At 55.5% G+C, this 27,120-nt stretch overlaps 3 protein-coding genes and 1 long non-coding RNA gene across 6 annotated transcripts in view; 2 read left to right on the plus strand and 2 right to left on the minus strand.

Annotated features, from left to right (window-relative positions):
• Positions 1-11,357, minus strand: part of SMARCB1 (SWI/SNF related, matrix associated, actin dependent regulator of chromatin, subfamily b, member 1) — a 37,667-nt gene extending 26,310 nt beyond the window's left edge. The window contains exons 1-4 of one of the 2 annotated variants that reach the window (XM_059408974.1): positions 11,077-11,357; positions 7,116-7,227; positions 5,310-5,439; positions 427-564 (exon numbers count right to left, since the gene is read on the minus strand). In XM_059408974.1, coding sequence (XP_059264957.1) covers positions 427-564; positions 5,310-5,439; positions 7,116-7,227; positions 11,077-11,169 — 473 coding nt within the window. In that variant the 5' untranslated portion in view covers positions 11,170-11,357. Of the gene's footprint in view, positions 1-426; positions 565-5,309; positions 5,440-7,088; positions 7,228-11,076 lie in introns of both variants that reach the window. The other variant, XM_059408973.1, reaches the window with a different exon arrangement.
• Positions 11,358-11,404: 47 nt separating this feature from the next.
• LOC132023389 (uncharacterized) lies at positions 11,405-14,480 on the plus strand. The gene is made up of 3 exons (XR_009405953.1): positions 11,405-11,484; positions 11,879-12,063; positions 13,453-14,480. It is a non-coding gene; the product is annotated as an uncharacterized LOC132023389 (long non-coding RNA).
• Positions 12,475-22,802, minus strand: MMP11 (matrix metallopeptidase 11). Of its 2 annotated transcripts, none has more exons than XM_059408971.1 (8): positions 22,660-22,802; positions 17,322-17,551; positions 16,241-16,384; positions 16,028-16,161; positions 15,647-15,888; positions 15,351-15,567; positions 14,489-14,746; positions 12,475-13,313 (listed from the first exon to the last, which is right to left on the minus strand). In XM_059408971.1, the coding sequence occupies exons 1-8, from the start codon at positions 22,768-22,770 to the stop codon at positions 13,180-13,182; spliced, it is 1,470 nt and encodes a 489-aa protein (XP_059264954.1). In that variant the 5' UTR covers positions 22,771-22,802; the 3' UTR covers positions 12,475-13,179. The 2 variants fall into 2 exon arrangements, with proteins under 2 accessions (XP_059264954.1, XP_059264955.1); XM_059408972.1 differs by lacking the exon at positions 22,660-22,802 and adding an exon at positions 22,444-22,633.
• A 2,313-nt stretch (positions 22,803-25,115) lies between these two features.
• CHCHD10 (coiled-coil-helix-coiled-coil-helix domain containing 10) lies at positions 25,116-27,114 on the plus strand. The gene is made up of 4 exons (XM_059408985.1): positions 25,116-25,276; positions 25,554-25,761; positions 26,648-26,795; positions 26,898-27,114. The coding sequence occupies exons 1-4, from the start codon at positions 25,236-25,238 to the stop codon at positions 26,915-26,917; spliced, it is 417 nt and encodes a 138-aa protein (XP_059264968.1). The 5' UTR covers positions 25,116-25,235; the 3' UTR covers positions 26,918-27,114.
• Positions 27,115-27,120: the final 6 nt, after the last annotated feature.

The raw sequence follows: 27,120 nt of genomic DNA on the forward strand, positions 1-27,120 counted from the left end.
AGCCTCCAGAGGGAGTAGGGTCCAGCCAACACCTTGATTTTGCTGCACTGAAACTCCTGCCCCTGAACTGTGAGAAATACACGTGCGTTGTTTTAAGCCACCCAGCTTGTGGTGATCTGCTCCGGTGGCCGCAGGGAACAAACCAGAGGCTTCTCCGTGGAATGGCGTCTGAAACCACAAGGGAAGATCCAAGGGCTGCACCTTCAGGAGCACCACTGGAGGTGCTGGGGACAGGAGAGAGCAGCGAGACTAAAGCAGGCAGAGCCTTGGAGCAGCAGCAAGCGTGACACTGGCTGTCCTCGAAGCCGAGGGGGACAAGTTTCAAGAAGGCAGCATAGCAATTTAGGGACCACAAGGTCAAAGCAGAGGGAAGAGGCTAAAACTGAGGTGGAATCCATGGCGGGGAAGGGTTTGAGGCATGCTCACCACAGAGGGAAGGTTCTCTTCTTGTCCCGGCCCATGCGGTTCCTGTTGATGGTCGTGGAGCAGGGCACAGCGTCCAGATGGTGGGAGCTGTTGGGCAAGGTGGGCACCCACTGACTGTTCCTCTTGGCTTTCTGTTCCCTGGGGAGATGCAAGAAACACCCCTGCTCAGTCTAGGAGCCCATTACTGGCCATCAGGCTTCAAGTCACGGTCAGTGGACACCTACTGCACCCCTGCTGGGCTCCAGGACCCTGTGGGAGCCCCTTAGCACCCCAAATTCTGCACATGTCTACTCCTCAGGCTCCAACTGGCACCAATTCAGAGGCACCCGGGCTAGACGAAGGGTGCAGGGACCCCAAACAGCAGAGCAGCGCCCAGACCAGTGCCTGAGTCGCAGTGTAACACGGTACCTGCCAGGCAGGACTCCTGGGAAGCACTGTCCCCTCTGGAGGGAAGGTCTATGAGGTGGCAGCTTCCAGGAGAAAAGACCTTGGAGGGGAGCCTTGTGCACTGAGTTGGGGCTCACTGGGAGTCAGGATAGGGGAGTAACTGGAATGTGGAGGGCATGTCCAGAAGTGCACAAGTGGCGGGAGAGAGGAAACTTAGGCTGTGGGCTTGGCAGGGCTGGACAGGTGGGACATGGAGACAGTCCTGATCCCAGGGGCCGGCATGCTCTCAAGGACAGCTAGGAGTCCCCGAGGAGTCGGAAGGGAGGAGAGACAAGATCAGGCTGTTCTTTTAGATACACAGGCCAGCTTGAGATGGACAAGGCAACACTTCTGGCTTCTAGGTTTCCAGACCAGCAGGGCGGATGAGAAGCTGTGTTAGTAAAAACTTTCTAGAAAGTGAGGCTCCAAGTAATTTAAGTGACCTACCATAAAGGACTCACTCCTCTCTACAAATTACAGGCTTCTCTTACTACTAGGAAAATACCAGAAGGCTATTTTAAGTCAAGGCTCCAGGGCTGGGTTAGTCTGAAAGGCAAGTTCTTTCCCACCGTGCCCTGTGCATGACTTTTTCATCCTCAAGGCCACCTTCCCTAGTGAGTCTGAGCAACGTGAAGGCAGAGACTGTGTGTCATTTGCTTTTATATCCCCAATGGCCACACTGCGTCTCCTTCAATGACTGTGTGCTACAGTTCTGAGAACGGGACAGCAACTGCTTGATTCCCCTCCCCTCGGTGTCCTCACAGGAGGGGCAGGGAGACGCTGCTGGCAGCCCTTCTTTCCATGGGATGGTGGAGGCAGAAGCAGTGGCCATGACCTGCAGGGCCGCAGGCCCTTCGACTCTTTCCTTTTCTAAAGCTGGGGCCACTTGCACCTTCAATGCGGCCACTGCAGAGCGCCCCTTTTCTGAGGGTGGGGGCAGGGAGAGATGTAGAGTACCAAACTCCTGGCTGGGACTCTTATCAAGTCTCCCATACCCACATCTTACTCTGATCTGATGACCTGCCTTACCACATACAAGAGGCCTGAGCAAAGGAGAAATGTGCAACTAATTTGGGCAGAGCTTATAGCTAGGACAGCAAGACTGGGGTCCCCTACCACAGTACCTATGGGCCAGTGGTTTTGAATCCTGGCTGCACAGATTCACATAAGGGTTCAAAACTGGGGTGCCTGGGTGGCCCAGTCGTTAGGCGTATGCCTTCGGTTCAGGTCAGGATCCCCAGGTCCTGGGACTGAGTCCCACATCGGGCTCCCTGCTCTGCAGGAAGCCTGCTTCTCCCTCTCCCACTCCCCCTGCTTGTGTTCCCTCTCTTGCTGTCTCTCTCTCTCTGTCAAATAAATAAATAAAATCTTAAAAAAAAAGTGCAAAATTTCTGGTAGGAAATCTCCGAGCCCCACCTGTATCAAGGGACTCTAATCTCTGAAGAGGGCCCAGGAATACAAGTTCTTTACAACTTCCCTGGGCGATGCTGGTGCAGCTGGCCCTATATTTGGGAACAGGTCAAAAACACCACTTTTTTCCCGAGCCTCTCAGACCTGGCATTGTGGTTCCTCCTTCACCAGAAAAATCCTGCCTTATCTCAGTAGAGATCCCATTCGTTCCCAGGCCTGGGTCGCTCTGCCATGCCCCTCTGTCAGGTAGCTGTCTCGAGGAGCATGCAAATCCTGTCCCAGACACAGGGAGTAAGCCAGACACAGAATCCAAGAATCTGGCTCAAGGGATTCAACCTTTCTTCTGCAACACGTAGGTCTGCCCAAGAGGGGACATTCAGCCTCAGCCCGACCCATCCAGTGACAAGGAGGGAAGGCCCCAGTCTTCCTATGGAGGTGACTGGGTAGTGGGCACTTCCTGAGCACAGAGCACAAGGAAACCAGCTTCATTCAACTTTTACCCCCAACACTCCCAGCAGTTTTTTTTTTGTTTTGTTTTGTTTTGAAGTAGGCCATGCCCAGTGTGGAGCCCAATGCGGGGCTGGAACTCCTGACCCTGAGAGCTAGACCTGAGCTGAGATCAACAGTCACCCACTTAACCGACTAAGCCACCCAGGAGCCCCCCCTCCCAGTAGTTTTGGGCTCTGGGGTAACTGCAGTACTCTATTCCCTCAGCTGTTCCTCATATGACATGATCATCAAGAAGTGTTTACTGCCCCATAAAAGGTTCCTGGCTGACATGTGAGGACTTGAAAGCCCCAGCCATATGTACATAATTTCCTTCTGCCACTTCCCTAGGAAAGTCTAGCCATCCTTATGCTCTTACCACATCCCCAGAGGGAAAGAGGAATCTGCAGAGCACACATGCAACATTGGCCAAGTGGGATGTGTGTCACCTTTGGGTGGGGGTAGGGGTGAGGGGGGGAGGATTAGAAAAAACGACCCAATGGTAAAGTTGAAAGAAAATCTGGAAAGAAAGGATTTTTCCATAACTGCATCACTCAAAACAATAACCCTTCCCACCCCCTCTCGGTGCCCCCAGGGGTTTTGTGCATCTAAATGCACGTGTTCTTGAGAACTGAGAGGGTAAAAGAGGTATTCTGCACAGTTCCACACGAAGCCATGTTTCTGGTTGCCGCAGAATCTATTTAATTATGACCTAAACAGTCACCAATATCCCAGTCTATCTGGTTTGAGGATAGTCTGCCCTGGTCTATGTCCTAGGATGTCACACCCAAGCCTACTCAGCTGGCCGCACCTTTTCTCGCTAGGCCTCTCCCTAAGGCTGGACGCCCAAGGGGCTCCATATCGTCCGTTACTACTCCTGATGCTACCAAGTGCCTCTGGTGCATATTATGGTCTCTGCTGGTGGTGGCGGTCTTTTAAATTATTTGTCTGGGACACACTCCCAGCGGTGACATTAATGGGCCAGAGAATGAAAACAGGTTTGGTTCATCACCATGGCCTTGTACAAAGCCTCTGCAGGGTGCCTGAGTGTGTGAGCTCTAGACTACCTTCCCTGGTTCTTTATGTAGCTAGTTGTTTATTTGTTTTACTCCGAATTCTAAACACTACACAGGGACAAACATCGTCTCCTCTATTTGTTTACTCCTTGTGTTTCGGGGGGGGGGGGCATTCTTTACCTATTTAGATACTGGAGTATCCAGGTTTCTCTTATAAACCTGAATGAATAAATACCAAATAAAATTACCTATGGGGGCACCTGGATGGCTCAGTGGGTTAAGCCTCTGCCTTCAGCTCAGGTCATGATCCCAGGGACCCGGGGTCAAGTCCCGTATTAGGCTTTCTGCTCGGTGGAGAGCCTGCTTCCCCTTCTGTCTCTGCCTGCCTCTCTGCCTACCTATAATCTCGTCTGTCAAATAAATAAATTAAAAAAAAAAAAAAAAAGCCTACCTATGAAAATGAAAAACAAGATAAAAAATTAGAAAGTAAATCTGAACGAACAGACTCTATGATGTAACCACCACCCAATTACTTACCTAATCCTTACTGTAAATACTGTAAACACACAAAGGTTATGAACTCATACATTAAAATCTATCAACCATGGGCGTCTGGGTTGCTCCGTCAGTTAAGCATCCAGCAGTTGATTTCCGCTCAGGTCATGATCGCAGGGTCATGGGCTCAAGCCCCCCAGCACTCAGTGCAGAGTCTGCTTGAGATTCTCTCCCTCCCTCTCCCTTCCAACCCCAAGGCTTGTATGTATGAGCACTCTGTCTCTCTAAAAGAATAAATAAATCTTAAAATCTATTGTTCGTTTCTTTTGTGAATTTATCTGGGCCACTCATTTTTTCAAACAGATTAGTCCCAGTTTGAAAGCATTCCTAATGGCCTTCCAGAAGCCAAGACTTGGCCTATGTTTCTCAGAAATTCCACAGACACAGAAGAAACTTGGAAACCTGGCGAAGACAATTTGTTAGCATAGTGGGTAAAGTGTTGCCAAGTATTTTGGTTCAGCAGTGCTTGGGTGGAGCAATGCATGCAGCTTCTCACTCATGGTTTCAGCTCAGGTTGTGATCTCAGGTTCTGAGATGGAGCCCCGCCTCTGGCTCCAGACTCAGCAGGGAGTCTGCTTAAAAAACTCTCTCAGGGCACCTGGGTGGCTCAGTGGGTTAAGCCGCTGCCTTTGGCTCAGATCATGATCTCAGGGTCCTGGGATTGAGTCCTGCATCGGGCTCTCTGCTCAGCAGGGAGCCTGCTTCCCTCTCTCTCTCTGCCTGCCTCTCTGTCTACTGTGATCTCTCTCTGTCAAATAAATAAATAAAATCTTTAAAAAAAAAAAAGACTCTCTCTCCTCCTCCCTCTGCCCCACCCCACACCCTGGATGTGCGAGTGCACACTTGTGCCTTCACTCTTTCTCCCACTCTCAAATAAATACATCTTTGAAAAATATTTCAGCTCAGCTGAATCATAGTCACTTCTGGAGTAGGAGAAAAATACCTGTGGGTGTTGCCCCAAGAGCATGCCCTGGCCGGGGGGTGCACTACCTGAGGTAGGTGGGGGGCTCCGTGCTGATGGACACTGCCTTGTACTTCTCGTCATTGCCGTCAAGAATCTCTTCCACCTCTGAGGCTTTTAACAGCGTCACGCTGGTGGCCAGGGTCGTGTAGCCATGATCTGTAAGCAGAGACGCGGCTGCGGTCACCCTGCTGGTGGGATAGCGGGGAGCAGCAGCCAATCGATGCGGCACATCAAGGTCCTCACATGCACGAGGAGGGACAAGCAGGTGTCACCCTTACTACTGCTAAATGTTGGCCTCTTCCAAAAGGGCGATCTGGATGGAGTGCTTTGGGGATCCTACCGAGTCAACACTCCCAGAGGACTGACTCGCACTGATTTGTGCCAGGAGCACTGGCACAGAGGAAGCACACAGGGCAGCAGCAGCTACAGCGTAGCACAGCCAACCAGTTCTCTCTGGGCAGGGAAGGGAGGCTCCAGAGTAATACCACCAGTGGGAAGAGGTCTGACACCACGGCAATCCACGACACGAAGCAAAGTGGAGAGATGGAATGAAAGATGAGAAATACTTTTCTTTTAAGACAAGAGCCCAGAGAGTTAGAAAGAGCTGCTTCACACCAAACATGAATGCCCGGCCCCGTGCCAGTCAGTGCGTGCCGTCTGGGAAGCAGGACAGAAGCTAGGCAACTCGACCCAGAGCTCTTCGCGGAACCTCAGTCAAGAGATGCTAGCTGTCTGCGCATCCCAACTGGCTTCTCCTGGAGAAACAAATCAGTTATGGGGAAGGTGTCTCTGAAGCAAAAGGCAGAAGAGTCACTGAGACTTTTCACTTGAGGCTTGCCAGGGTGAACGCAAAGCTAGGAACTCACTGCGTTAGTGACTGGTGCTCCACTGGGGGGCAGGGGGCAGACGGAGGACAAAAAGGAGACTTTTTTTAAAGCAAGTGAGTGGCAGTGTTATAGCAGCAGATAAAAAAAAGCAGCTCCGGCTCCTGCATTAAAAGAACCACTACTTTGCCCACAGTGGACAAGACCACAGCAGCACCTACAGACACAGGGCAGACAGACAAGCACGCACGTGCACGGACACACGCACGCACACACGCACGCATGCACGGCTTAAGGCGGAGTCTTAACCAAGGCCCGGGGCAGCTCTGTGTAAGGCGTCACTGCCAAGTTCACGCTGCGCCGCATCCAAACTGGAAGGTACAGCGAGATTCTCCCGCCAGAGCCCTCTGAGCATCTACAGAGCACCTTCTGGCCCTGTGCAGAGCTGCCACTGCCAAGGCCCACCCGTGTCTCGAGTGTCGGGCAGCTCAGCCAGCAGGTCCCAGGCACACCTCAGGCACACCAAGCAGGGACATGCACGAGAGCACTAGCACGCCAGCTGCCAGGATGAGGTTCTACGGGATGGATGTGCTCTGGGAAGCGAAGCGGTGAAAGCCCCAGAGGGGAGTGGGAGCTGGGGCCACCACCCGCCGCTCGGGCTGCATGAAGGGTGACGATGGCGACACGCCCACGGCAGATGGCAGAGCATCACAGCATTCCTAAAACGTTTTGAGACCAACATGTCTTCACAGCACCCACTTGAGTCCCGGCCCCGCTGCCCTCACGCCCCCACAGGCCCTGCTAAAAATACCTGACGGGGACCGCTGGCTGTCTCGCCTGAGCTGTGTGGCGAGCCCCGGGGCAACCCTGCCCCGCTAAGGTCAGGGCTGCAGTGAAGACACTCTGGAGTGAAAACGTTTTATCTTCATGACATAAGCGAGTGGTTTTGAAACAGGTTTACAAACCCTCGTGAAGACGCACCCTTAGTGTTAGGTTTTGTTTTTTTACCATGTGACGATGCAACTATTTTCTTCCTCTCTTCCACAGTGGCTAGTCGCCTCCAGAGCGAGGGGTATCTCTTGTACAGAGAACCTCGGAACATACGGAGGTAGTTTCCCACCTATGAGTAAAGCAAGAAGGCTCATTATGAGGGTCACACCTCAATGCAGAAAGAGAGGGTCGTGGTGCAGAGGCTCTGTCCGGCTGAGTGACAAATTGAACATGAGTTACCCTCCGGGCCCCAGGCTTTCCGCAGCCTTAAAAACACATTCTGCTGACATCGAGGGTTCAACAGCAGTGCACATCTGGCCCCCATCTGCCCCTCATGGCAGGGGCCACATCTGCCTCCTGAAGACAGGACCACGTTCTGAAAGGCCTGACAGGACGCTTCTGATGCAGGCTCCCAGAGCTCACTGAGGAGTTCACGGGGATTTTGATTTTAGACTGAGGATCCTGGGCCCTTTCCAGAAATGTAAGGCCTCTTTGACTTTCTTTTATCCTAAGAACAAGACTTTGATATTTTTACGATCTAATAAACACCAAAAAGGTCTTTTAATTTTAGACAGATGCAGGATAATTTCCCCACAGCCCCTGTTGCTTTGTTTAGTAACAAAACTCAAACCAGGGACACCAAAGGAATTTTCCGAAGAGTTTAAAAAGCACTTACTGGCAATCACCAGATTGCTATATAAATCATTACTACCCCAAACAACTGCTTCAGCTTGTCTGCCCCAGATAGTCAAAGTATGACTTCCTTAATGAAATGAAATCTAGTCTCCAAGTTTTCATCAAGAAACTCAATTATTTCACTGACAGTGCAAAAATGACTGCTTGGGTCCCCTAGCAGGGGACAGTCAGTAGACCGAGTGCCATGTGTGGCTCCACCAGTGGTGAGAAGCCCAGCCCTTTCCTGGGTCTCCTCACTCATCTGTCAAACAGGTAGCAACTCTGAACTTTGCCCTACGGAGCGCCATTTCTATTATTTTTTCCATTTACCTACCTGCACGATATATTTGTTAAATTAAAATGGGTTTCTCCCATTTTCACAAATCAAAGATTGTTATGATTGACAACCAGGGCTGCGGAACAGCCTGATAAAGGAGTGGCCACAGGCAGTCAGTCGCTCATGCTTCATACAGAAGGCACAGACCCCTCTCTGCATTATTTGGCTGAGTATCATTACTATTCAGGGGCAAACAGATAGTTTCCACTAGGTTTTTGGAAAGAAATTGACAACAATGCCCTCCACTATTACTCTGCGGGTCCTGTAGGGCTCCAGAACACTTACATCCTCCCCAAGACCCCTTTGGAACTTGGGAGACTAGGCTTTGCCTTCCTGGCTTTCCCCTACACCAGCCTTCACCCTCTCTGGAGGGTGAAACATAAAATGAAGGTTGGGGCGCACAGGTGGCACAGTCAGTTAAGCGCCTGACTCCTGGTTTTGGCTCAGATCAGGATCTCAGAAGTGTGAGATGGAGCCTTGAGTCAGGCTCTGTGCTGAGCAGGGAGTCGGCTTGAGATTCTCTCTTCTTCTCTCTCTGCCCCTCCCACTTCGTTCGTGCTCTCTTTCTCTCTCAAATAAGTAAATAAGTCTTAAAAAATAATAATAATAAATAAGGAGCACCTGGGTGGCTCAGTCAGTTAAGCGGCTGTCTTCAGCTAAGGTCATGATCCCTTGATCCCTGGGATCAAGCCCCGCATGGGGCTCGCTGCTCAGTGGGAAGCCTGCTTCTCCCTCTCCTGCTCCCCCTGCTTGTGTTTCTTCTCTCGCTGTGTCTCCCTCTGCCAAATAAATAAATAAATAAGTAATCTTAAATAAAATAAAATAAGAAGGTGTGAACCTGGGAACTTCTTAGGGTCCCGTCAGCTCTGTTACTCTGGCTTGGCGAACACAGCTGCCTGAAGATGGCAGGAAAACAATGACACATAGGCTTGCTGCAACTGCAGTTGCCTCCCAGGCAATCCCAGTGGTGTTGCTATGGCCAACGCAACCCTTCCAAGGGGAAGGGGCTCAGAGCCCATCTACCCAATGTTGTCACAGGTTATCAATAGTCAGCTTCCTGATCTAACATCCTTCCCAGACCTCCAGAGGTCTAACAACTGTTAGCCTGGCCCAAGAAAGCAGACGGCTCTCCCCTCTCCCATCTAGGTTTCTACAGACTGGGTCTAAAGACAATTCTCACTCAACAGGGCTGCAAGAGAAGACTACAATTAGCCTTCGAGACACCAAGAGGTGTTATGGGAAAGATCTTAGAGACACTGAGTCTAAGCATCTCTCACACACGAGAAAAGTGAGGAGGCAGAGCAGAGCTGGAACCAGACCTCCGCCTTCCCATCTCTCAATATACTCCACCTAATAAATGAAAGCTTGCTTTTCAAAAGTAGCATCCAGGGGCGCCTGGGTGGCTCAGTGGGTTAAAGCCTCTGCTTTCGGCTCAGGTCATGATCCCAGAGTCCTGGGATCGAGCCCCACATCGGGCTCTCTGCTCAGCAGGGAGCCTGCTTCCTCCTCTCTCTCTCTGCCAGCCTCTCTGCCTATCTGTGATCTCTATCTGTCAAATAAATAAATAAAGTCTTTAAAAAAAAAAAAGTATCCACCCAGAGTCAAGGCCAAACTGAGTGCTTTTTCCTGCCCATTAGATCAGGTATGGGCTTCTTTAAACAATGTATCCAGTACCATAGAGAAAACTCCTTAAATGCCCTGTATCCTGCATTTGGGCACTTCCTACAGGTCACTGAGAACCATTCTGAGCTGTGGCACACGGACAGGCATGGACTTCGCTTCCCCACTATGTCTGAAGAGCAGCACTGATGTGAAAACGTGAAAAGTTGATGGATAAATCCTGCCCTTTTGTTTTATAAAAGTTGGTGAAAAATGGACTCTAAAGTCCTGATGCTACTGACAACACTGGTCTAACCCGATACAACTAAAACAAGCCAGAAATCACAGGGTGTCCTCAAAGCCTCAGTGTGACCATCATGAGGCTCCATTCATGCATGCTATGTTCAATCATAAAGACTTAAATCCCCCATTATTTTAAAAAACGGGAAGGAAATGCTGGCATATGATACTGAACACTGCCACAAGGAGCAACAACCCAGGGCATCTTGTAACTGTTTTAGTTCTCCGGGACTGGCACTTATCTCATTACCCAAAAAAGACTCTATGGCCTGGTATTTGCACATCTGAACTGCATATCCCCAATTACACACTAGCTGGGGATTACTTTTGGATCAAAAAGGGCTAGTCTGAGGCAATCTAGAGAAAAGCTTAGTTTTTAGTACAAACTCTCACAGAAAGACCAATTGTAGGGTTTTCCTAAAGTGCAGCCGTTTCAACAAAATGCTGTCACTTCCGGTTAAGAACTGAAAATATTTAGAATCTCTCCCTGAAAATTCAAAGTAAGTTCAGGATAGTCCAAGTGTCAATTTCTTCGGAACTGTTGATTGATCTAGCTCAGGGACTGGGGCCTCATCCACGCAAAAGCAAGCATCCTCCTCCCAATTTTCTCATTGTTGAATAAAAGTAACCAACACAATGAGGCATGAAACATCAGTGAGCCCCGTTTCCAACCTGCAATTTCGGGGTCCCAGATGCAGCAATGGAGGAGGGATGCATGCGAAACTTTCAAAATCACTCCCCCAGGCGCCCCAGGGGCTAACCGAAACATCCTGTTTCTCCGCGGCTGCCTGGAGTTGTACCAACTCAGGGCGGAACCAGTGGCTCCTCGTGGTGCCCTAAGCCCTGGCCGCGGTGCGTGCCCCCGACCATAACTAACAGAGTAAGCGAACCCCGAACGAGGAGGTGCGCGGGGCGGAGTCAAACAGGCCCCGCCCCGCTCCTTCCTACGGGCCCCCCCCCGCGCTCCCGCCCACCGCGATGAATGGAGATGCGCGTTCCCGGCGCGCAGACCCGCCCCGAGGCTCCCGCTGGGCCGGAGCCGGAGGACGAGAACGCGCCGCGGGCTACCTCAGAGCCGATCATGTAGAACTCGCCATCGTCCTCCAGTTGGAACTTGACAGGCTTCTGCCCGAAGGTCTTGCTCAGCGCCATCATCATCATTGCGGCGGCGGAAGCGGGCGGCCAGGGCCGGGCTGCGAGGGATCGGGAGGACTGAGGAGGAGCCGGGGCGTGCCGAGCTGAGGAGAGCCGAGGCCGGGAGGCGACAAGCGGGCCGATACGGGGCTGGTGCCGCCGCCGGGGTCCTCAGCCGCCGCCGCAGACGACGACCAGGCCGCCCTCAGTGCGCATGCGCGGGGCGTTGACGCTGACGCGCGCGCCGCCGCCGCCGCCCAAACAAAAGGCCGGGGCGCGCCCCCTCGGGCCCTTTAAAGGAGCCATGACCGGTTTTTCCTCCAGGCTGCTTCCCAAGTAGAGGTACCCGACAGAACTTCTCAGGGACAGAAATAGCAGCCGAGGCCCTGACTCAAGCGGTGGTTTTCCCAGCCTCACTTCTGGGAGTAGGACTCAGTTCAGTGGAGGAGGAGTGAAGTGGGGCCTGAGGCCAGAGCTATCTGTGCCTCAGTTTCCCCACCCAGAAAAACCCAGTGTAGTTGAGTAGATAAGAGGATCCTAAGAACAGATACCCTACTTCCGGGCCCACAGCTGTGCCTGCGGCTGTGGAGATGGGTGGAATGACAACACTGGGTGGGGGAGTGGCATGGGCAAATTTTCCCCAGGGTTGGCAGCATTCCAAGGCCCAGGTGGTATTTGGTTTGGCTGGCAAACTTCTCCATTCCTTCCTTAACTCTGCACTTTGTGACTACAACAGGTGCAGCTGTGGGGTGGTGAGCGAAATTCGATAGCCCTGGCCTGCAGAGCTTACAGCTGGGAGTGGAGCTAACACTGTTGAAAGCATCAAAGCTTCCGTGCGTCTGGCTGCACAACGCAGCAGGTCAACAGCCCACCACTGACAATTTCACGTGGTTCAGTCTAATACAATTGCAGCTGTGATAGGTGAGGCTGGCTGGCCCGGCAAGGTGACCCTTCAGAGTTGGGTGGGATCGGCTGTGCTAACCATTGAGTTTTGTTCTCAAAGACAGCAGTGCGACAGGTAGTATTAGAGGAGAGGGGCTAGGGTGGGACAGGATCAGATAAAGTGACCACCACTTGGTGGAGGATGCCCCAAGGGGCCAGTGGGGAAGCCTAGAATCAATTGCAAAGCCACTCCAGGTGACCAGCCAGACAAAATGAAGGAATAGAGCAAGAGAAGCCCTAGGCATTGCGTTGGTCCCCAAGGGCAGGAGCTTGGGTGGGTGTGTGGATGGAGTAGGCTGTGACCCTGGCTCCTAAGACAGGAGGCTCCCACCTCCCCAGCTCTTTTCCTCTCCTGGCCTCATAGTTACAGAAAGAACTCAGGCATGCAAGTAGAAAATAACCATATTTAATGACAGTACTCAGTAGAAAAAAAAAAAAGGCTTTGTACACACTGTACACACATTTACATGACTTCAGAGGGTCCCAGTGCTGGAATGAGGGCTGGGAAGGATCTAGCCCAAGCCAGGATTGAGGTATGTTGGGGCTTCTAGGGCCCAGGGTCTCCAGCAGGAAACGCCCCTGCCCCAAGCTGACTCTGGACCTTTTGGCCTGGATCCTGGGGGAACACATCACTAGGATCATCAGCTAGAAGGCAGCCAGTTCCAAACACCTACCCAGAGCTGACCTCTCAGGAAAAGGCAGAAGGCTCCCCCACCACATGCCAGCACCCTGCAGGGACCTCACAGCAGGGACAGAATGAGGGCTTCAGCTCCCCAGCCCGGCTGAGGTGCTAACCTGAGGGACAGGGATGGAGACTGAGGGCAGCAGGGTTTGAATGTGACCTGCACAGGTTGGGTGGGGCTGGCCCAAGACCACTGTCACCCTCAAGTAACACCAGAGTCTTCTTGCCCAGTCTGAGACAGTTGCTGGCAGGTGACCATGACCTGCATGGCCCTCCCTGCACCCCCAACCCCCCTGAGGAAACACGGGTTCCATCCTGTGCCTGTACCCACAGCCACAAAGATGACCACTGGTCTCTACCCCAGACCAGTGGTCTGGCAGGGGTCAGGAGCCCTGAGAGCGTTGAAGTCGAGGTTAGCGGAAAGTGTTGGCAGGCTCGGTACAGCCGAAGAAGTCAGGGCCCACGAGGCGGGGGAAGCCCTCCAAGGCCTTCACCTTCACAGGGTCGAACTTCCAATAGAGGCGACCACGCAGAAAGTAGGCATAGCCTGAGGAGAGAGGAGGGTCAGGCTGGCATGGGTAGACACTGGGCCCTGCACCTGCCAGTCAGAATGTGTCCAGGTCCAGGCAAAGGGGGAGGTCAGATTGCCGGGGCTTGACCACTGTTGCACTCCTTGAAACCTGCAGGTCCCAGCATGGCCATTCCAGAACCTTCCATCCTTCAGAATCCTACCTTTCCCCAGGTCTGAGCTGCAGGTTGTCCAGCTTCACAGATGCCTGGAGTCTCAGAAACTCAAACCCTACCTCTCAGGAAAGCAAGTCTCCCTCCCTTCTCCATACACCACCGACCCCCTCCCTGCCATGTCAGTCTATTCCTATACCTGCCAGTGACTATAAGCAGATGTCCTGAGGCAAGGTGTACCATGCGGGTGACCGAGAGCCCCAGAGCCACCACAGAATATCTCTGCCAGCAGGTACCAAGGTAGGACAGCACAGAAGCAAGCTTGAGATTACAGGGGAGAAAGTAGTGGAATGAACATCAGTCCTGCTCTAGTCCTTTGAGATTGTGGGAAGCCAGCCTGGTGGTTCCATGCTAAGCGGCAGGGACTGCCTGGGTGGGAGGCTTGGCTCCCCATGATCCACCTGAGAGGCACAGTTAGGGACCTCATCACCTGAACCTCTGTTTGCCCCTCTGAAAACTGGCTTTGTAGAAAGTGTTAGGTCGGGGTGCCTGGGTGGCTCAGTGGGTTAAAGCCTCTGCCTTCAGCTCAGGTCATGATCCCAGGGTCCTGGGATTGAACCCCAAATCGGGCTCTCTGCTCAGCGGGGAGCCTGCTTCCCTTCCTCTCTATCTGCCTGCCTCTCTGCCTACTTGTGATCTCTGTGTCAAATAAATAAATAAACTCTTAAAGAAAGAAAGAAAGTGTTAGGTCAGAGGGCTGGTCTGAGAACTGCAGGAGACACACCAGGAGTTTAGCACTGTGCCCAGAACATCATCAGTCCTCAGCGTGCAGCAGTTATTATTTTCTGAATTATGACTCTGACCCTCAGCTTCCCATCTGCAGCATGGGGGCAGAGCACTGCCCTGGCGCAAGGAAGAGGGTGGATGGGGAAAGCCCTGGAGAGAGGACCTGAGATGAGGAGCTAATGCCCAGCCAACTGCTGCGGGGGAGGTGCAGCTCTGGCACTACTGGTACCAACCAGCCACTCCACCCCAACGCACCATCAGCATCCCGGAAGGCGGCGTCGATCTCCGGGGGCACCCCTCGCCAGTCAGTGGCCCGGCGGGGCACAGGGCTGTCTACCCGGCCGGTGCTGAGGTGGAAGCGCCAGTAGTCTCCGCCTCCGAAGAAGTAGATCTTGTTCTTCTCAGGACCCCAGGCCAAGGCGGCCTGGATGGGGGACCCCAGCAGGCCCAGCTCAGAGATGGGTGCAGGGCCCAGGACTGGCTTCTCACCATTGTACACCCAGTACTGAGCACCTGCCGGAGAGGGGAGGTTGCAATGGAGCTGCCCGACGGCTGTGCCCGGCCAGTGTGGACCCATGTGGCCACCACCACTGCCACAGACCTTCCCCCGCGCCTCAGTTTCCTTGTCCATAGAACACTCAGGCCAGTAATCCCATCTGACACCCTTATCCCCAGAGGGAAGTTAGAGCCAGTGGGGATAAGCTGAGGTGCTGCATGCTCTAGAGGTAGAGCTACCTGTGGCAAGCACTTCTGACCAGTCCCTGTGCCCCACCCTTGCCACAGCAGGCTTGAGCCTCTGTGGCTAAAGTCCCTGCCACCTAGAATGTTCCAGGCTCCTGTCTCTCCCAGGTGCAAGTTACAGCACAGGGTCTGGGGTTACCAGAACCAGATCGAATCCCTGCTCTGCCTTTTCTACACTGTGCCTTCAGGTGACACTGCCCCCCATCTACTCCCCAGAGACCTCATCTCTAGGGCAGGCATGCTAGTCACCCATAACCACCCTCAGGGCACTGTGCCCTGTATGGCTGGCTGGCTGGCTGGCTGACCGGCCCTCTCCTTGGCCATGATGCTCCCGGCTCCCAGAAGTCTCCTGAGCAGAAACCCCAGTCCCCCTCACCTTGGAAGAACCAGATGTGGCCCTGGGCATCTTCAAAGGCTGCATCCACAGGGCTGGGCAGTCCCTGCCAGTGGCGAGAAGCCAGCGCCGGGTAGCCAGGCTGCAGCCGGCCCCCACGCAGCCGCCACACGAAGCCCGCCTTGAAGAAGAAGAGCTCGCCACGGATGGTAGAGACCGCATCAAAGGTGGCCTCGCAGGCATCCGGCGGGGCTTCCGGCTAGTGCGGGAGAGAAGGGCTTTGAAAGAGCCCGTATCGGAACCACGGAGGGTGAAGGGAGCTGGGAAGAGGGCCTCACCTCCAGCGGGGCAATCTCGTTGGTGTCCACCCCGGGCTGGGGGCCAACAGCTGGGGGCTTGGAGGTGGGGGCTGGCCGTGGTCGCCCGTAGAGGTGCTGGATGCCCCTGCGGTCATCTGGACTGAGGCTCAGCGGGTAGCGGAAGGTGTAGAAGGGGGACATAAGTGCCTTAGCAGCTGTCGTGTGCTGCAGCCCCAGCACATGGCCAAATTCATGGGCCGCCACCTGCAGGAGGTCTGTGCCTGGAAAAGGGAGATAGCCCAGCAATCCCCGAACTTCCTGCTGCAAGATACCCAGGCTCCAGAGCCCAGCACAAGGACTTGTCCCCATTGGCTATGATCTTCACTTGCCCCAGCTGGAAAGGGGGTCCCTAGCCCATACCCTGGTTGTTCCCGATAGTCCAGGTCTCGTCGTAGTCGAAGTGGACATCTCCTTCTCGATGGGTCTTAGGGAAAAAGGCATGAGCCAGGATTCCCCCGGGCCCATCAAATGGCAGGTTGTCCCCATGCCAGTACCTATGGGTGGGTGGGGCAGAGTTAGCTGCCGCTGATAAGTGGGGTGAGCTCCCTGTGGGTTCTCAGGCCACTGGTTCACCTGGTGAAGTCGATTGTGATGTCAGCGTGGCCCTCATGCACCTCGGTGAAGGTGAGTGGTGTCACCTCGCTCCACACCTGCAGGGCCTCTGCTACCGTCTGCCGCACCTGCTCCCGCACCAGCTGCCATGGGAACCGGAGGATCCTGGGGGGAGGAGGAGGGGCCTGGGCCTCGCTTGGGACAGCTCCCTGCTGGCTGATGGGCCAGGAGTTGCCCCTGGGTGCTCAGCGGGGAGGCATGCAGGGGGGACACAAGCCAGGTGTGCTCTGGGCCTCAGCTGCGATCCCTCTTCCACAGGGCAACATCTTTGTAAGGGTTTGTATGTCCTTTGGTGCACACAGGTGTCTGCATTTGGTGGAAAGAACGCAGAACCAGGAGGAGCCCCAGGACCCACCTTCTAGACCTGACTGTGCCACTTGCTGTGGGGGGGACCCCAGCCTCTGGCCCCCAACTTGGTTTTAGCTCCCCACCCAGGACATTTCTGAGCTCTGATCTGTGTGACACCGTCATCCTTCATGTGCCTTCTGTCCCAGGGCAACTCCCCACGTCACCTGCAGGAGAAGCCTCAGCTTCTGCATCACTGCCCAGGTTACCTGTCCTGCTCGCTCACCATGGTTCCCACCCGCATGGACTCCAAGCTCTCATCATAGGTCTGAACAATGACATAGCTAATGCCTAGCTCCCCGAGAGGATAGGCCATGTCTCTTCCAACTACCACAAAATCCCAGGGCCTGGCACTTTCTAGGTCCCCACTAGAGGTTGCCTGGGTGATGGAAGGCCACGCCCCTGCATGTCAAGGAAGCCATCAGCTGTAGCCTTTTCCAGTGTTGACAGAGCTACGGCCCCCTCCGTGGGCAGGCATGGCCATATAGAGTGCTGCCTGTGTGTGCATCTAAGTTGGGGTTCAGGGAGTCAGTCGGTCCACGGATGACTTGGGGGTCAGTGGACAGAAAGGCCTGTTAACCACAGAGATCTAGCTCCAGTACATGTATCAAGAAGCAGAAGAGAGTGGCTGTTCCCACACAGACACTCAGGTTTGTGGAGACATGTAGAATCTGCTTGCATGGCCACTGGCCCCTACCTGTAGGTGAGGTCCGTTTTTTCCCAGCGCCCGCCTGACAGCACGAACCGCTTTTGTCGGTTGCGGGCGCTCAACCCATCAGGCGGGTCAGGCACACCGCAGCGGGGGGGTCTGGGGCTGCTGGCAGGCTGGGGACTCTCCTGGGCAGTAGGGGCAGGTGCCAGGCTGCCGGAAGCTGCTTCATGCCAGGGCTGTGACCCCTTCCTCAGAGGGTGGCGGCGGTGTGCATCCTGGGCAGGAGATAGGACGGCAAGGCTTAATCAGGCCCTGGGTCCTCCCGGCCCATCAGCATACCCATGTGCAGCCCCAGCCCACTTAATGGATGGGCAAACTGAGGGTAAGGGGTACAAGTCATCACACAGCAGGGCCCTTCGGCATGGACAGGCTCAGATTTGCTGAGATTTGTTCCAAGGCACCCTGCTGCCTTCCTGTCCACTAAAGGAGGGCCTGGGCTGCCAATCCAGCCCCCTGGGCCAGTAAGGTCTACTGACTACTACAGTAAGGCGCCTGACTCTCCACACTTACCCAGGAATAGATCTTACAAAGCTTTCAAGCAAAGGCCAGGAAAGCTCTTCCTGTTCCACCAACTGGCCCCCACTTTTTCTCTTTCCTTTCTTCCAACCTCCCCACCAAGCCCCACCAACTCTGCCCTCTCCAGTTAGGTGAATGGGCTCTGACACCCACCACCAGCACTCCCCAGTGTGGAAGAGCTGTAGCCATGCAGTGCAGCCTTGATGTGCTCACCTGAAAAATGGGGAGAATACCTCCCCAGTGGCGATCCATGTGTGGGCAGGGGGAAACAGACCATTATCAGTTGCCCAGCCCCCATCCAACCCTGCCCTGCTGGAGTCCTGGCACCAGATGGGCGTTGAATTCTAACCTGGAGCTCCCACCCTCTGCAACCTCCATGGTCGGTCGGGGCGGGGGTAGGGGGGGAGGTCACAGTTCTCATGCCTTAAAAACAGCAGAAGCTCCAGGAAGTTGGGAGACACTTCAAGGTCACCCAGCAAGGGCGCAGGCAGGGCCAGGTACAGACTCTGGTGTCCCAGGCAGGAGGCAAAGGGGAGGCTAGTACAGAGCCATGCTGTTTGTTAAGGACTAAGTGTTAGGGCTGACAGGTCTGGGCGGGAGGCTGGGGCCTCCCCACAGCCATATTTGGGGTGGGAGCCAGGCCACCCAGGCTCCACCCTCGCCCTTAGCCTCTGGCAGCTCTCCCAGGCTCTAGGCGTCCCAGGACTCTGACGCCCAGCACCCTCAGTCTCCCAATTCCAGAGCTACCAATAATTCAACCTCCCAGAGCCACCCAGACTCAACCCCAAGAACACCCCATTAGGAAGGGGTCTTCTGAACACCCAGAGGCCACAGCTACCTGGGGTATGAGAAGAAGCCTTTCTAATTTCAGACCAGCTTTCTAATTTCAGAGCTTGCTTCCTGAATGGTTGGTTAGTTCTCTGGCAGAGCCCAGCCTCACTGACTTATAGGTTTCCGTCACTACTGGACTTATTGCTTGGTAAGTACTTCTCATTTGCAGTCCACCTGTATCTAGACTTGGACCCTGCCAACAGTTCACAGCCATGCTCTTATCCCCGTGTGGGATCTCTCACTAACTCCACTGTCTTCATTGCCCATTTCTCAGGTGAGAAAACAGAGCCCAGAGCAGTTAAGCAATTTGCCCCAGGGAATAGCTGGCAGGTGGTAGGTTCTCTCTACCACTCTCTACCTGCTACCTGGCTGTATTCTTCAAGCTGGAGCCACCCTTCCCCTGGAGGAGGGATCCAGGCTGGCCTCACCTTGGTGACAGTAGAGGAGTGGGAAAATTATTAAGCACCTGCTACTTCCCAGGGCCCCCATCAGCTCACTGAACCTCCACCCCAACACCCCCAGTAAGATGGGGAAGATACACATGCGAGGTCTCACGCTGCAGATGTGGATCCCAGGTCTGTGTGCCTAGCCATGGGAGCCTGCACCTTCTCTTCCCCATACTGCCCCCTTTGACTTTCTGGATAACCAGATTCCTTCCCCCATCCCTGGAACGGGCAAGACTGGGTTGCCCTGGGGGCCTAGAGCCCAGAGCCCAGCCTACCAGGTCTCTTCACACCTCTGTTCAGAATTCTCTCATCTTCTCTGCCCTCCCGTGAGGCCTGGAGCAGCGGGCCATGTAGTGAGGGTAAGTAATGGACACACACACCATCCCTTCCTCTCTTGTCTTCATGAAACTCTAGATCCGCGCCCAGACCCCTGGAACATAGCACTCTCAGTCCAACAGAAAGAGCCACAGTATGAGATAGGCCCAGTGACATAGGCCCAGTCCTATGTCATGGTCACCCTGGAGGGAAGTCTCTTCCCTCTTTTAGCTGTGACTTCTCTGTCCGTTGAGGATGGCACCATAGCAGAGGGCTTTAAATAACCTTCTTCTATATTGCCTACTGTAGCCTCTTCCCTGGCCCAGCTCCTTGGCCCTGTGGGCCTTCCCCTCCCATACTTAGATATCTGCTCTCCCCAGCTGTGCTACAGCTCCCAGCACTCGCCTGGGGGCCAGCTCCCCCAAAGTTCTCAGACCAAATCATAAACAGGAATTGCACCTAGCAGCAGGGAGCCTGCAGGCCCAGAGAAGAGGGACTGGTGCAGCATCTCCCCCAAAGCCAGAGGCTCAGGCTCATTGTCCATGTCACACTCACTGGTCTTGGAGTGAGTGAGCAGGAGGTGCTAGAATCAAGGTTTCCTTTCCAATATTTGGGGTTTGGAGCCCATCATTTAATGGCTCTTGGCCTCAGTTTCCCCATTACTGGAATGGGACACATGCTCCCTGACCTGCAGACCTCCCACACTTCATGTTTCTGAGTCTTTTCTGGCCCAGGGTCAGGCACCTTAACTGCAAGGCCTGGCACAAAGCCTCTTGCTGATCCCTAAGATTGGTGTGCTTCGTTCTTCCGAGGCTGCTGGGATTCAGTGAGGTGGCGTGGTAGGCACTGACCATGCCTGGCCTCTTCTCCACCCCTGGGAGGGTTGTGGAGCAGGCACCAGCACATTTCTCAGAGGAAGAAACAGAGCCCAGAGAGGTCAAGGACTTTGCTCCGGGTCACACAGCAAGTCAGAGAAGAGCTGGGTCTAGACCTGGGGCTCATGCCCTCTCCCCTTACCTCTTCAACTCTTGGCCTAGCTCCAAAACCCACATTCCTGAGAAGTATTTCTTTTTCTGATGCCTTCCCTTCTCCTTTTCCTCAATCAGGAGCCTCTCCTGGGATTGACATGTGGTGGGCACTGAGCTCACTCACCCCTGCCTTCCTCTTGGGGGCACCAAACCACAGCCTCAAACATACTTGAGGACCTTCTGAGGTGACTCCATGTCCTGGCTGAGCTAGAGGCTTGGGGTCAGCACCTGGGTCAATTTCTAATCTAGAAAATGGGAGGCACCCCATAGAGGGGAGAGAAAGGACCCCAAACCAAAAAACTGCTGGGTAAGACCGGCCAGTTTCGCCCCTCTCTGATTGTCAGTTTGCTATTGGTCCAAGGAGTCTTGTTAATAACAGCTCTGCCTTCTACAGTCAGCAGGAGGTGACCGTGATAGGAGGGCACGTGGTCAGACTGTGGGAAAGAATGGGGAGCATCACCACACCGTTCTAAGGTGAGGCTCAGAGAGGTCAAGCAGCCCACCCAAGTCGTACACCAGGCAACAAGCAGGTCCCTCTACTGCCCGCCTCCCCCACTGGCTCCAAGAGGGAACACAGCATCGGTCCCACAGGGCTGCGGGGCTTTCATCAAGCTTAAAAGCTGCAAACTAGGATGGATAAATATTTACAGAGCTTTCCTGGCCCTGCCAACACGGCAGCCTGCGGATAAACACGGTGAAAGCGACCCCAAGTGCTCCCTGCATATCTGCGGAGTGATAGACAACAGCCCAGCTCAGACCCGGCCCCGACTGACCCTGCACGAGCGTCAAAGTGGCAGCCACAGGTGACAAGTGTGTGTCCAGCATGACTGGCTGTGCCCTCTCCTCCCATGACCTCGTTTAATCCTAGGTGTCCGGCAGTGGGCACTGTTATCCACCCCCTCTCAACCAAGATGGAGGGGTGGGGTCCGAAGACACAACAGGACTCACCTAGGGCACATGGTTCAAACCAGATCTCCAACTCCTGAACCCAGGGGCTACCCATGGGGATTCCAGACTCTGCCCCAAGCTCAAGGGGACTGGGAGGAGTTGGGGAAGAGGCAGAGCCTCTGGACTGAGGTGCCCCCCGCTCCCTAACCTACCCATCCTATCCTCTTTTGCTCCCAGCCAGGATGGGGCAAGACTGGCCAGGGCAGAGCTGGTGTGAGTGGACAGAGGGGGCCTGGCTGGTCAGATCTCCTGCCTCACCAGACCATCCCACAACTCCTGCCTGCCACACCTGCTAATGCTCCTATCCCAGCCTGAGCTTCTGGATGCCCCAGCTGAGGTCCAAGGGGCCTGTGGGCCTGAAGTTGCCCTCACTCTGCCTGGCCACCCTTGTGAGTGGTCCCTTGAGGCTCCAGCTGGGCACACAGGCTTTCACACAACATCCCGTGACTGCCCTTCCTCTGGTCACTCTGCTGCCCTCTCACCCAGACTATCTTTTCTCCTAATCACAAGTTCTTCTCTCTTCCCTTTCTCTCCCCATCTCTTTCCTTTCTCAGGGTTTCTGCTGCCCACTCTCGGCTCTTCTTTCTCTGTAGCATGCACGAACGAACACACACACACACACACACACACACACACACCCTCCCTGGAGCTCTCACGCTCATTCTGTCCTGGTTTCACACCTCCCAAACTTGTAGGTGCCCAGGTGGTGCCACTTCTTCCGGGCTCAGACTCCATGTGCCGCAGAACAGTGCTGCCCTCCCAGCTCTTCCTTAATGCTCCAGCTCATTGCACGGGTGTAGGTGTGCTCACGGAGGCCACACACCTGGAGGCTGACACCAGCCCTAGTCTTTGTCCCCGCAATGAATAGGAGGCCCTGTAACCACTCCCTCTGCTACCTGGCCCAGCACCACACAGCCCAGCATCTGCAGCTGCGGCCACAGAGGAGCAAGTCCCCAGGCCACCGAGGAGCAGGTCCCCACGCTGGGAAGGGGCGTGCTAGTCTAGCACAGAGTCTCGCCTCACCAGCCGGAGCGATCCCGGCATAGGCTCCACTTGCATACCTCCAGGGACGGAAAGCTCACTATCTTTCACGTTCACAGGAACCCAGAAAGCATTTCGGGTAATGGGCCTCTCCAGGCTACCCCGGACGCCCCCGTGGCTCCAGTTCGGCCCCTGAGCCCAGCCCGCGTGCCCGGCACCCCCTCCGAGAGGAGCGGCCGACCAGCGGCGGGCACTCACCAGGGGCCGCGGGGCCCGGGCCAGCAGCGGCGGCGGCGGGAGCAGCAACAGCAGCAGCGGGAGCAGGAGGACGCGCAGGACCGCGCCGCGAAACCCGGCGGCCCGTGCCATCCGCCCCGGGGCTGCTGGGCCTGCTGGGCCGCGCCGGGCCACCGCCCCTTATAGCCTCTGCCCCGCCTCCGGCCCGCCCTGGCCCCGCCCCTCGTGCCTTTTGTTCTAAACTCTCCCCGTGGTGGCCGCCGCCAGGGTGGGGGAGGTGGACGGGGAGGGGCTGGCCCGGGTGGGGCAGGGGGCCGGCGACCCAGTCCTTCCAGGGGTCGGGCAGAGCCTGAGGTCTCTGAGGCCCAGTGCTGGGTGACCCAAGCTAACTGGCGCAACTCCGGGCCTCAGTTTCCCTGCTGTGCTATGGGGAGTCTGAGAGAAGTTGGGATTTTACTCCTTCTGGTCCCTACCCCCCACCTTTGGAAGGCTTACCCTAGCTGGTCTCCCTGATGGCCTGACCTCTGACCTATTGCTAGCCTATGACAGGTGGTTGTTCCCATGGGCAAGTTCTACCTGGTACAGCCTTAGCTGATCCATCTGGAAGATGCCACAACAGCCCTTCTGATACCAGGGTGTGTCTCAAGGGAAAATGAGGCATAAGGAGGAGGCTGGCCAGCCCCCCAGCTTGGAACAGAACTACAGTTTGTAAATGGGAAAACTGAGGGCCCAAGAGGAAGGGACCAGATCAGGCTTTCCCAGACCAACAGGCAAGAGAAGGGGTGGGAAGGGAGGGTGCTATCAGCAGGCTGAGGTAGGTGGGGGGACAGTGTCTGAGTGGGGCACCAGCTGCCCAAGAGACTAACCCTAGGGGCCCTAGGGGTAAGACCCCTGAGATCTGAGAGAAAGGAGGTGAAAATCAAAGGAGAGGGTGGTGTCCATATTCTGGAAGGGATCCTCTGCTCTCATTACCTGGGGCCCTGTCACTTCACTAAGGCAATCTGCTCCATCAATGGCAACCATGTACAGCCCAGACCCAGGCAGCGGCTCCCATCCTGCCAGGCAGGTTCCTGAGAAGCTGCAAGGTGAGACTGTGGGCACCCAGTCTGGGCCGAGTAAGGGAAAGAGTCAAAGAGGGAGAGGGGGGGCAATCAGATCCACTCAACCCCTCCCTACTGGTCCCAGTCCTGGGAGTCCTCATAGCCTCTCCAGGAAGGCTCCACAGAGGAAAGAGAAGACAGACCTCAAGTGTTAGCAATCTATTTCTTTAAAGTGACTCACTTTTGCTTAGGGTGATTTCATCCTCTCTACAATCCTGGTGCCACAAGCCCTGTACCCACCTCCCACCCCCACGACACATGGGACAGTGATAGAGGAGGGTAAAGAAATCAGAGCTCCTCTCAGTTCAAGGGTAATAATATGGTCACCGAGAAATCACTCAGAAAAAAAACCATAAACCTCAAGTTCCTGAAGGGCTGGGAAGCCTCCTAAATCCGCACCTCCACCCTTCCCTTGGCCTGGAACCAAGATGGTAAAATCCCGAGGCCGCAGGATTCAAACGCCTCTGGGCACCTTTGGAATGGGCATGCTGCTTGTATGTCCCGTAAACGCTGTCAGTGTCTGGCGCTGCGTCCGTTTTGCGGGTTAGGGTGTCAGGTGGGGTACTGCGCGAAACGGAGGGGGCGGTCATCCCCGCCTCCCAGGAGGGTACTGCGCAAGGCTTCTCAGGGTGCCATGCACTTGAACCAGGGAGTCGAAGAGGGGCTCCGGGCGCCCCCTGGCGGGAGCTCTGGAAAAGAATCCCGCCGGGCCTTCCTTTGGGTATTTCTTCCCAGCTGGGTTCCCCTCTAGCCCCGCTGCCCTCCTCCCTGGCGGGGGACCCTGAGGTCAAGTCGTAGTGGGTAAACCCAGTCCATAGGAGGGGGACCAAAGCCTTGTCTGGCGCCTGGTGCCACTCCCTTGCTGGCTTCATCCGGTCGCCTCCCTGTCTATTTCTTCCCTGGCGATCGGACAGCAACCAACTCCACTCCCTGGGCTCCGCGGTGGTGGATTTTTTTTTAAAGATTTTATTTATTTATTTGACAGAGTGACGGCGAGAGAGGGAACACAAACGAGGGGAGTGGGAAAGGGAGAAGCAGACTTCCCGCCAAGCAGGAAGCCCGTTGTGAAACTCTATGCCAGGACCCTGGGATCGTGACCCCAGCCAAAGTCAGAAGCTTAAAGACTGAGGCACCCGAGTGCCCTCAGAGGTGGTTTTTGAAGAGACTTGGCCCATCACCGCGGGGTCAGCCCTCGGCACTTTGCAGCATTAGCCCGAGTCCCCAGGGCCCACACAGCTCGGGCCAGGCGCAGAGAGCGCAGGATAACACCGCCAGGTAAGAAGGGTACTGAGACGAGGTGACGCTGTAAGGGACAGGTCCCGGAGACCCGCGAGAAGGTGAGCACCGCCCCACGCTCAGCCACTCCCTCTGGAGGCGTGTCCCCTAGGCTCCGCCCCCTTGCGCCGCAGTGTTTAGCGGTGTCGCGTTCGTCCACGAGACAGAACCGCTGTCACTGTCGCCGTCTCTGATTGCGCTTGGTTGCGTCTCACCTCCATCATGCCCCGGGGGAGCCGAAGCGCGACCGCCCGGCCAGCCAGGTGTGAGCGGGACAGGAGCGGTTGGGGAGGGGGCTAGGGAAACGTGGGCACTCCTGCGCAAGGGCGCAATAGATTGACCTTGGCGGCGGCTGCGCCATCTTGGTGGGGGAGGGGCGGGGTGCCGCATCCGCGTGTCTTAAGAGGGTGGTCGCCCACCCTCGGGGCGAAGAGGGGAGAAGGGGGAAGACGGGGTTCGTGTCCAGGAGCTGCGAGCCCCGGGGCCCCAGTTAGGGGTCCGGCCGCGATTAATCCTACTTAATTACTCCCTACCCCGCAGCCGCACTGTTCACCCGCCCGCGCACCCGCCGCCTTCGGCCCCTGCACCGGCCCCCGCCTCGTCTGGCCAGCCCGGCTTGATGGCGCAGATGGCGTCCACGGCCGCTGGGGTGGCCGTGGGCTCGGCTGTGGGACACGTCGTGGGTAGTGCCCTGACCGGAGCCTTCAGCGGGGGGAGCTCAGAGCCCGCCCAGCCTGCCGCCCAGCAGGTGAGCAGCGGGCTCAGGAGAAACTGAGGCCGACTTCCCATAAGGGTCACACTAGTAGGAACCTGCTGGAATGTCCAGCGAAAAGTGCCCTGGCACCTTCAGAGCTGCTTCAGGCCCAGGACTTTTCCAAGAAGGGTCTTTTTCCTCTCTCTGTTTTTAGCCCCCTGTTGATCACAGGCAGGCTCTCCTAGCCCCTTTCCTGAGGCCAAGGTCCCTAGACTTCTAGGGACCAAGCAGCTTTTTAAAAATGGGGAAACCAAAGCCCTTAGCAATTCAGAGAGTGGCTCAAGGTAACCTAACCCTGGTGGAGGGATGTTGAAGTTCTGAGTCCCCACTCTCCCCATTCCCAGGTTCTGCCCTCTAGTCCCCACATCCCAAGGGCAAGGGGTAGCCAGCAGCAGGTCTGAGCCCCATTTCCTGTTCACCGTTGCCCTACTGGGCACCCCATTAGTCCTGAGCCAAATGTGGCTTAGTGGCAGGGTCAGGGGTCATGAGGATTGCTTTGGCTGAGCCTGTAAGCTGCTATTACTTGTGGGGGTGGGGCATATACGCCTAGAATACAAGCACAACGCTCAGCTTTTCTAGAGCTTTCTCTCATCTCTCAGGCCCTGCTTACTCAGTGAGCCCATTATGAGGGAATTGGAAAATGCTGTCCATACCGGCACTAGCCATCAGCTGTGTCGGTTTGAAAGGGTTGTGGGCTCCTGATTCTCAGAGCAGCTGGGACTGGACAGGGCAGGCTGGCCCCTGAGTCACTCAGCCTGCCAGGGAGCCCAGGGGCACCTGGGCTAGGGGTGTGGGGAGAAGCTGGTGGCCCCCAGCATTGGAGCCCACTTCTGGGTGCCAACCTGGAGCCGACTTTGCTGCCTCCTGTGCCATACTCTAGGCTCCCACCCGGCCTGGCCCCCAGCCCCTGCAGATGGGGCCCTGCTCCTACGAGATCAAGCAGTTCCTGGACTGCTCCACCACTCAGAGTGACCTGTCCCTATGTGAGGGCTTCAGCGAGGCTTTGAAGCAGTGCAAATACAACCACGGTGAGCGGGCAGCCCCTGACCCAGGCTGGAGTGGGAAGGGCAGTCCCTCATGTTGTACCTGCAGGCTGACCACTGGCCCGTGCCACCCCTCCCTCTCTGCAGGTCTGAGCTCCCTGCCCTGAAGAGACAGGTGCAGACTGGTGCAGATCCATGAGCCAGCCCTGCAACCTCCCACCCACCCTCCCCCCTTCACCGACAGCTGGACCATGACGTCAGATTGTACCCACATAGCTGGGATTGGGAGTGAGGAGGGGGTTTCTCACCCCGCAAATGACCGGAGACACAGATGTGCAATTAAAAGAGTTTATTTTAGACTGTAGCCTGC

Source organism: Mustela nigripes, chromosome 8 (genome assembly GCF_022355385.1).
Source record: "Mustela nigripes isolate SB6536 chromosome 8, MUSNIG.SB6536, whole genome shotgun sequence".
NCBI classification, from domain to species: Eukaryota; Metazoa; Chordata; class Mammalia; order Carnivora; family Mustelidae; genus Mustela; species Mustela nigripes.

Coding starts and splice junctions, on each gene's coding strand:
- CHCHD10 (XM_059408985.1), top strand. CDS start 25,236: ATGCCCCGGGGGAGCCGAAGCGCGACCGCCCGGCCAGCCAG. Junction 25,277..25,553: donor GCGACCGCCCGGCCAGCCAG/GTGTGAGCGGGA, acceptor CCTACCCCGCAG/CCGCACTGTTCACCCGCCCG. Junction 26,796..26,897: donor GCAGTGCAAATACAACCACG/GTGAGCGGGCAG, acceptor CCCTCTCTGCAG/GTCTGAGCTCCCTGCCCTGA.
- MMP11 (XM_059408971.1), bottom strand. CDS start 22,770: ATGGCACGGGCCGCCGGGTTTCGCGGCGCGGTCCTGCGCGTCCTCCTG. Junction 17,552..22,659: donor CCCGGGCCCCGCGGCCCCTG/GTGAGTGCCCGC, acceptor TCTCCTGCCCAG/GATGCACACCGCCGCCACCC. Junction 14,747..15,350: donor CCACATCTGGTTCTTCCAAG/GTGAGGGGGACT, acceptor CCTCTCCGGCAG/GTGCTCAGTACTGGGTGTAC.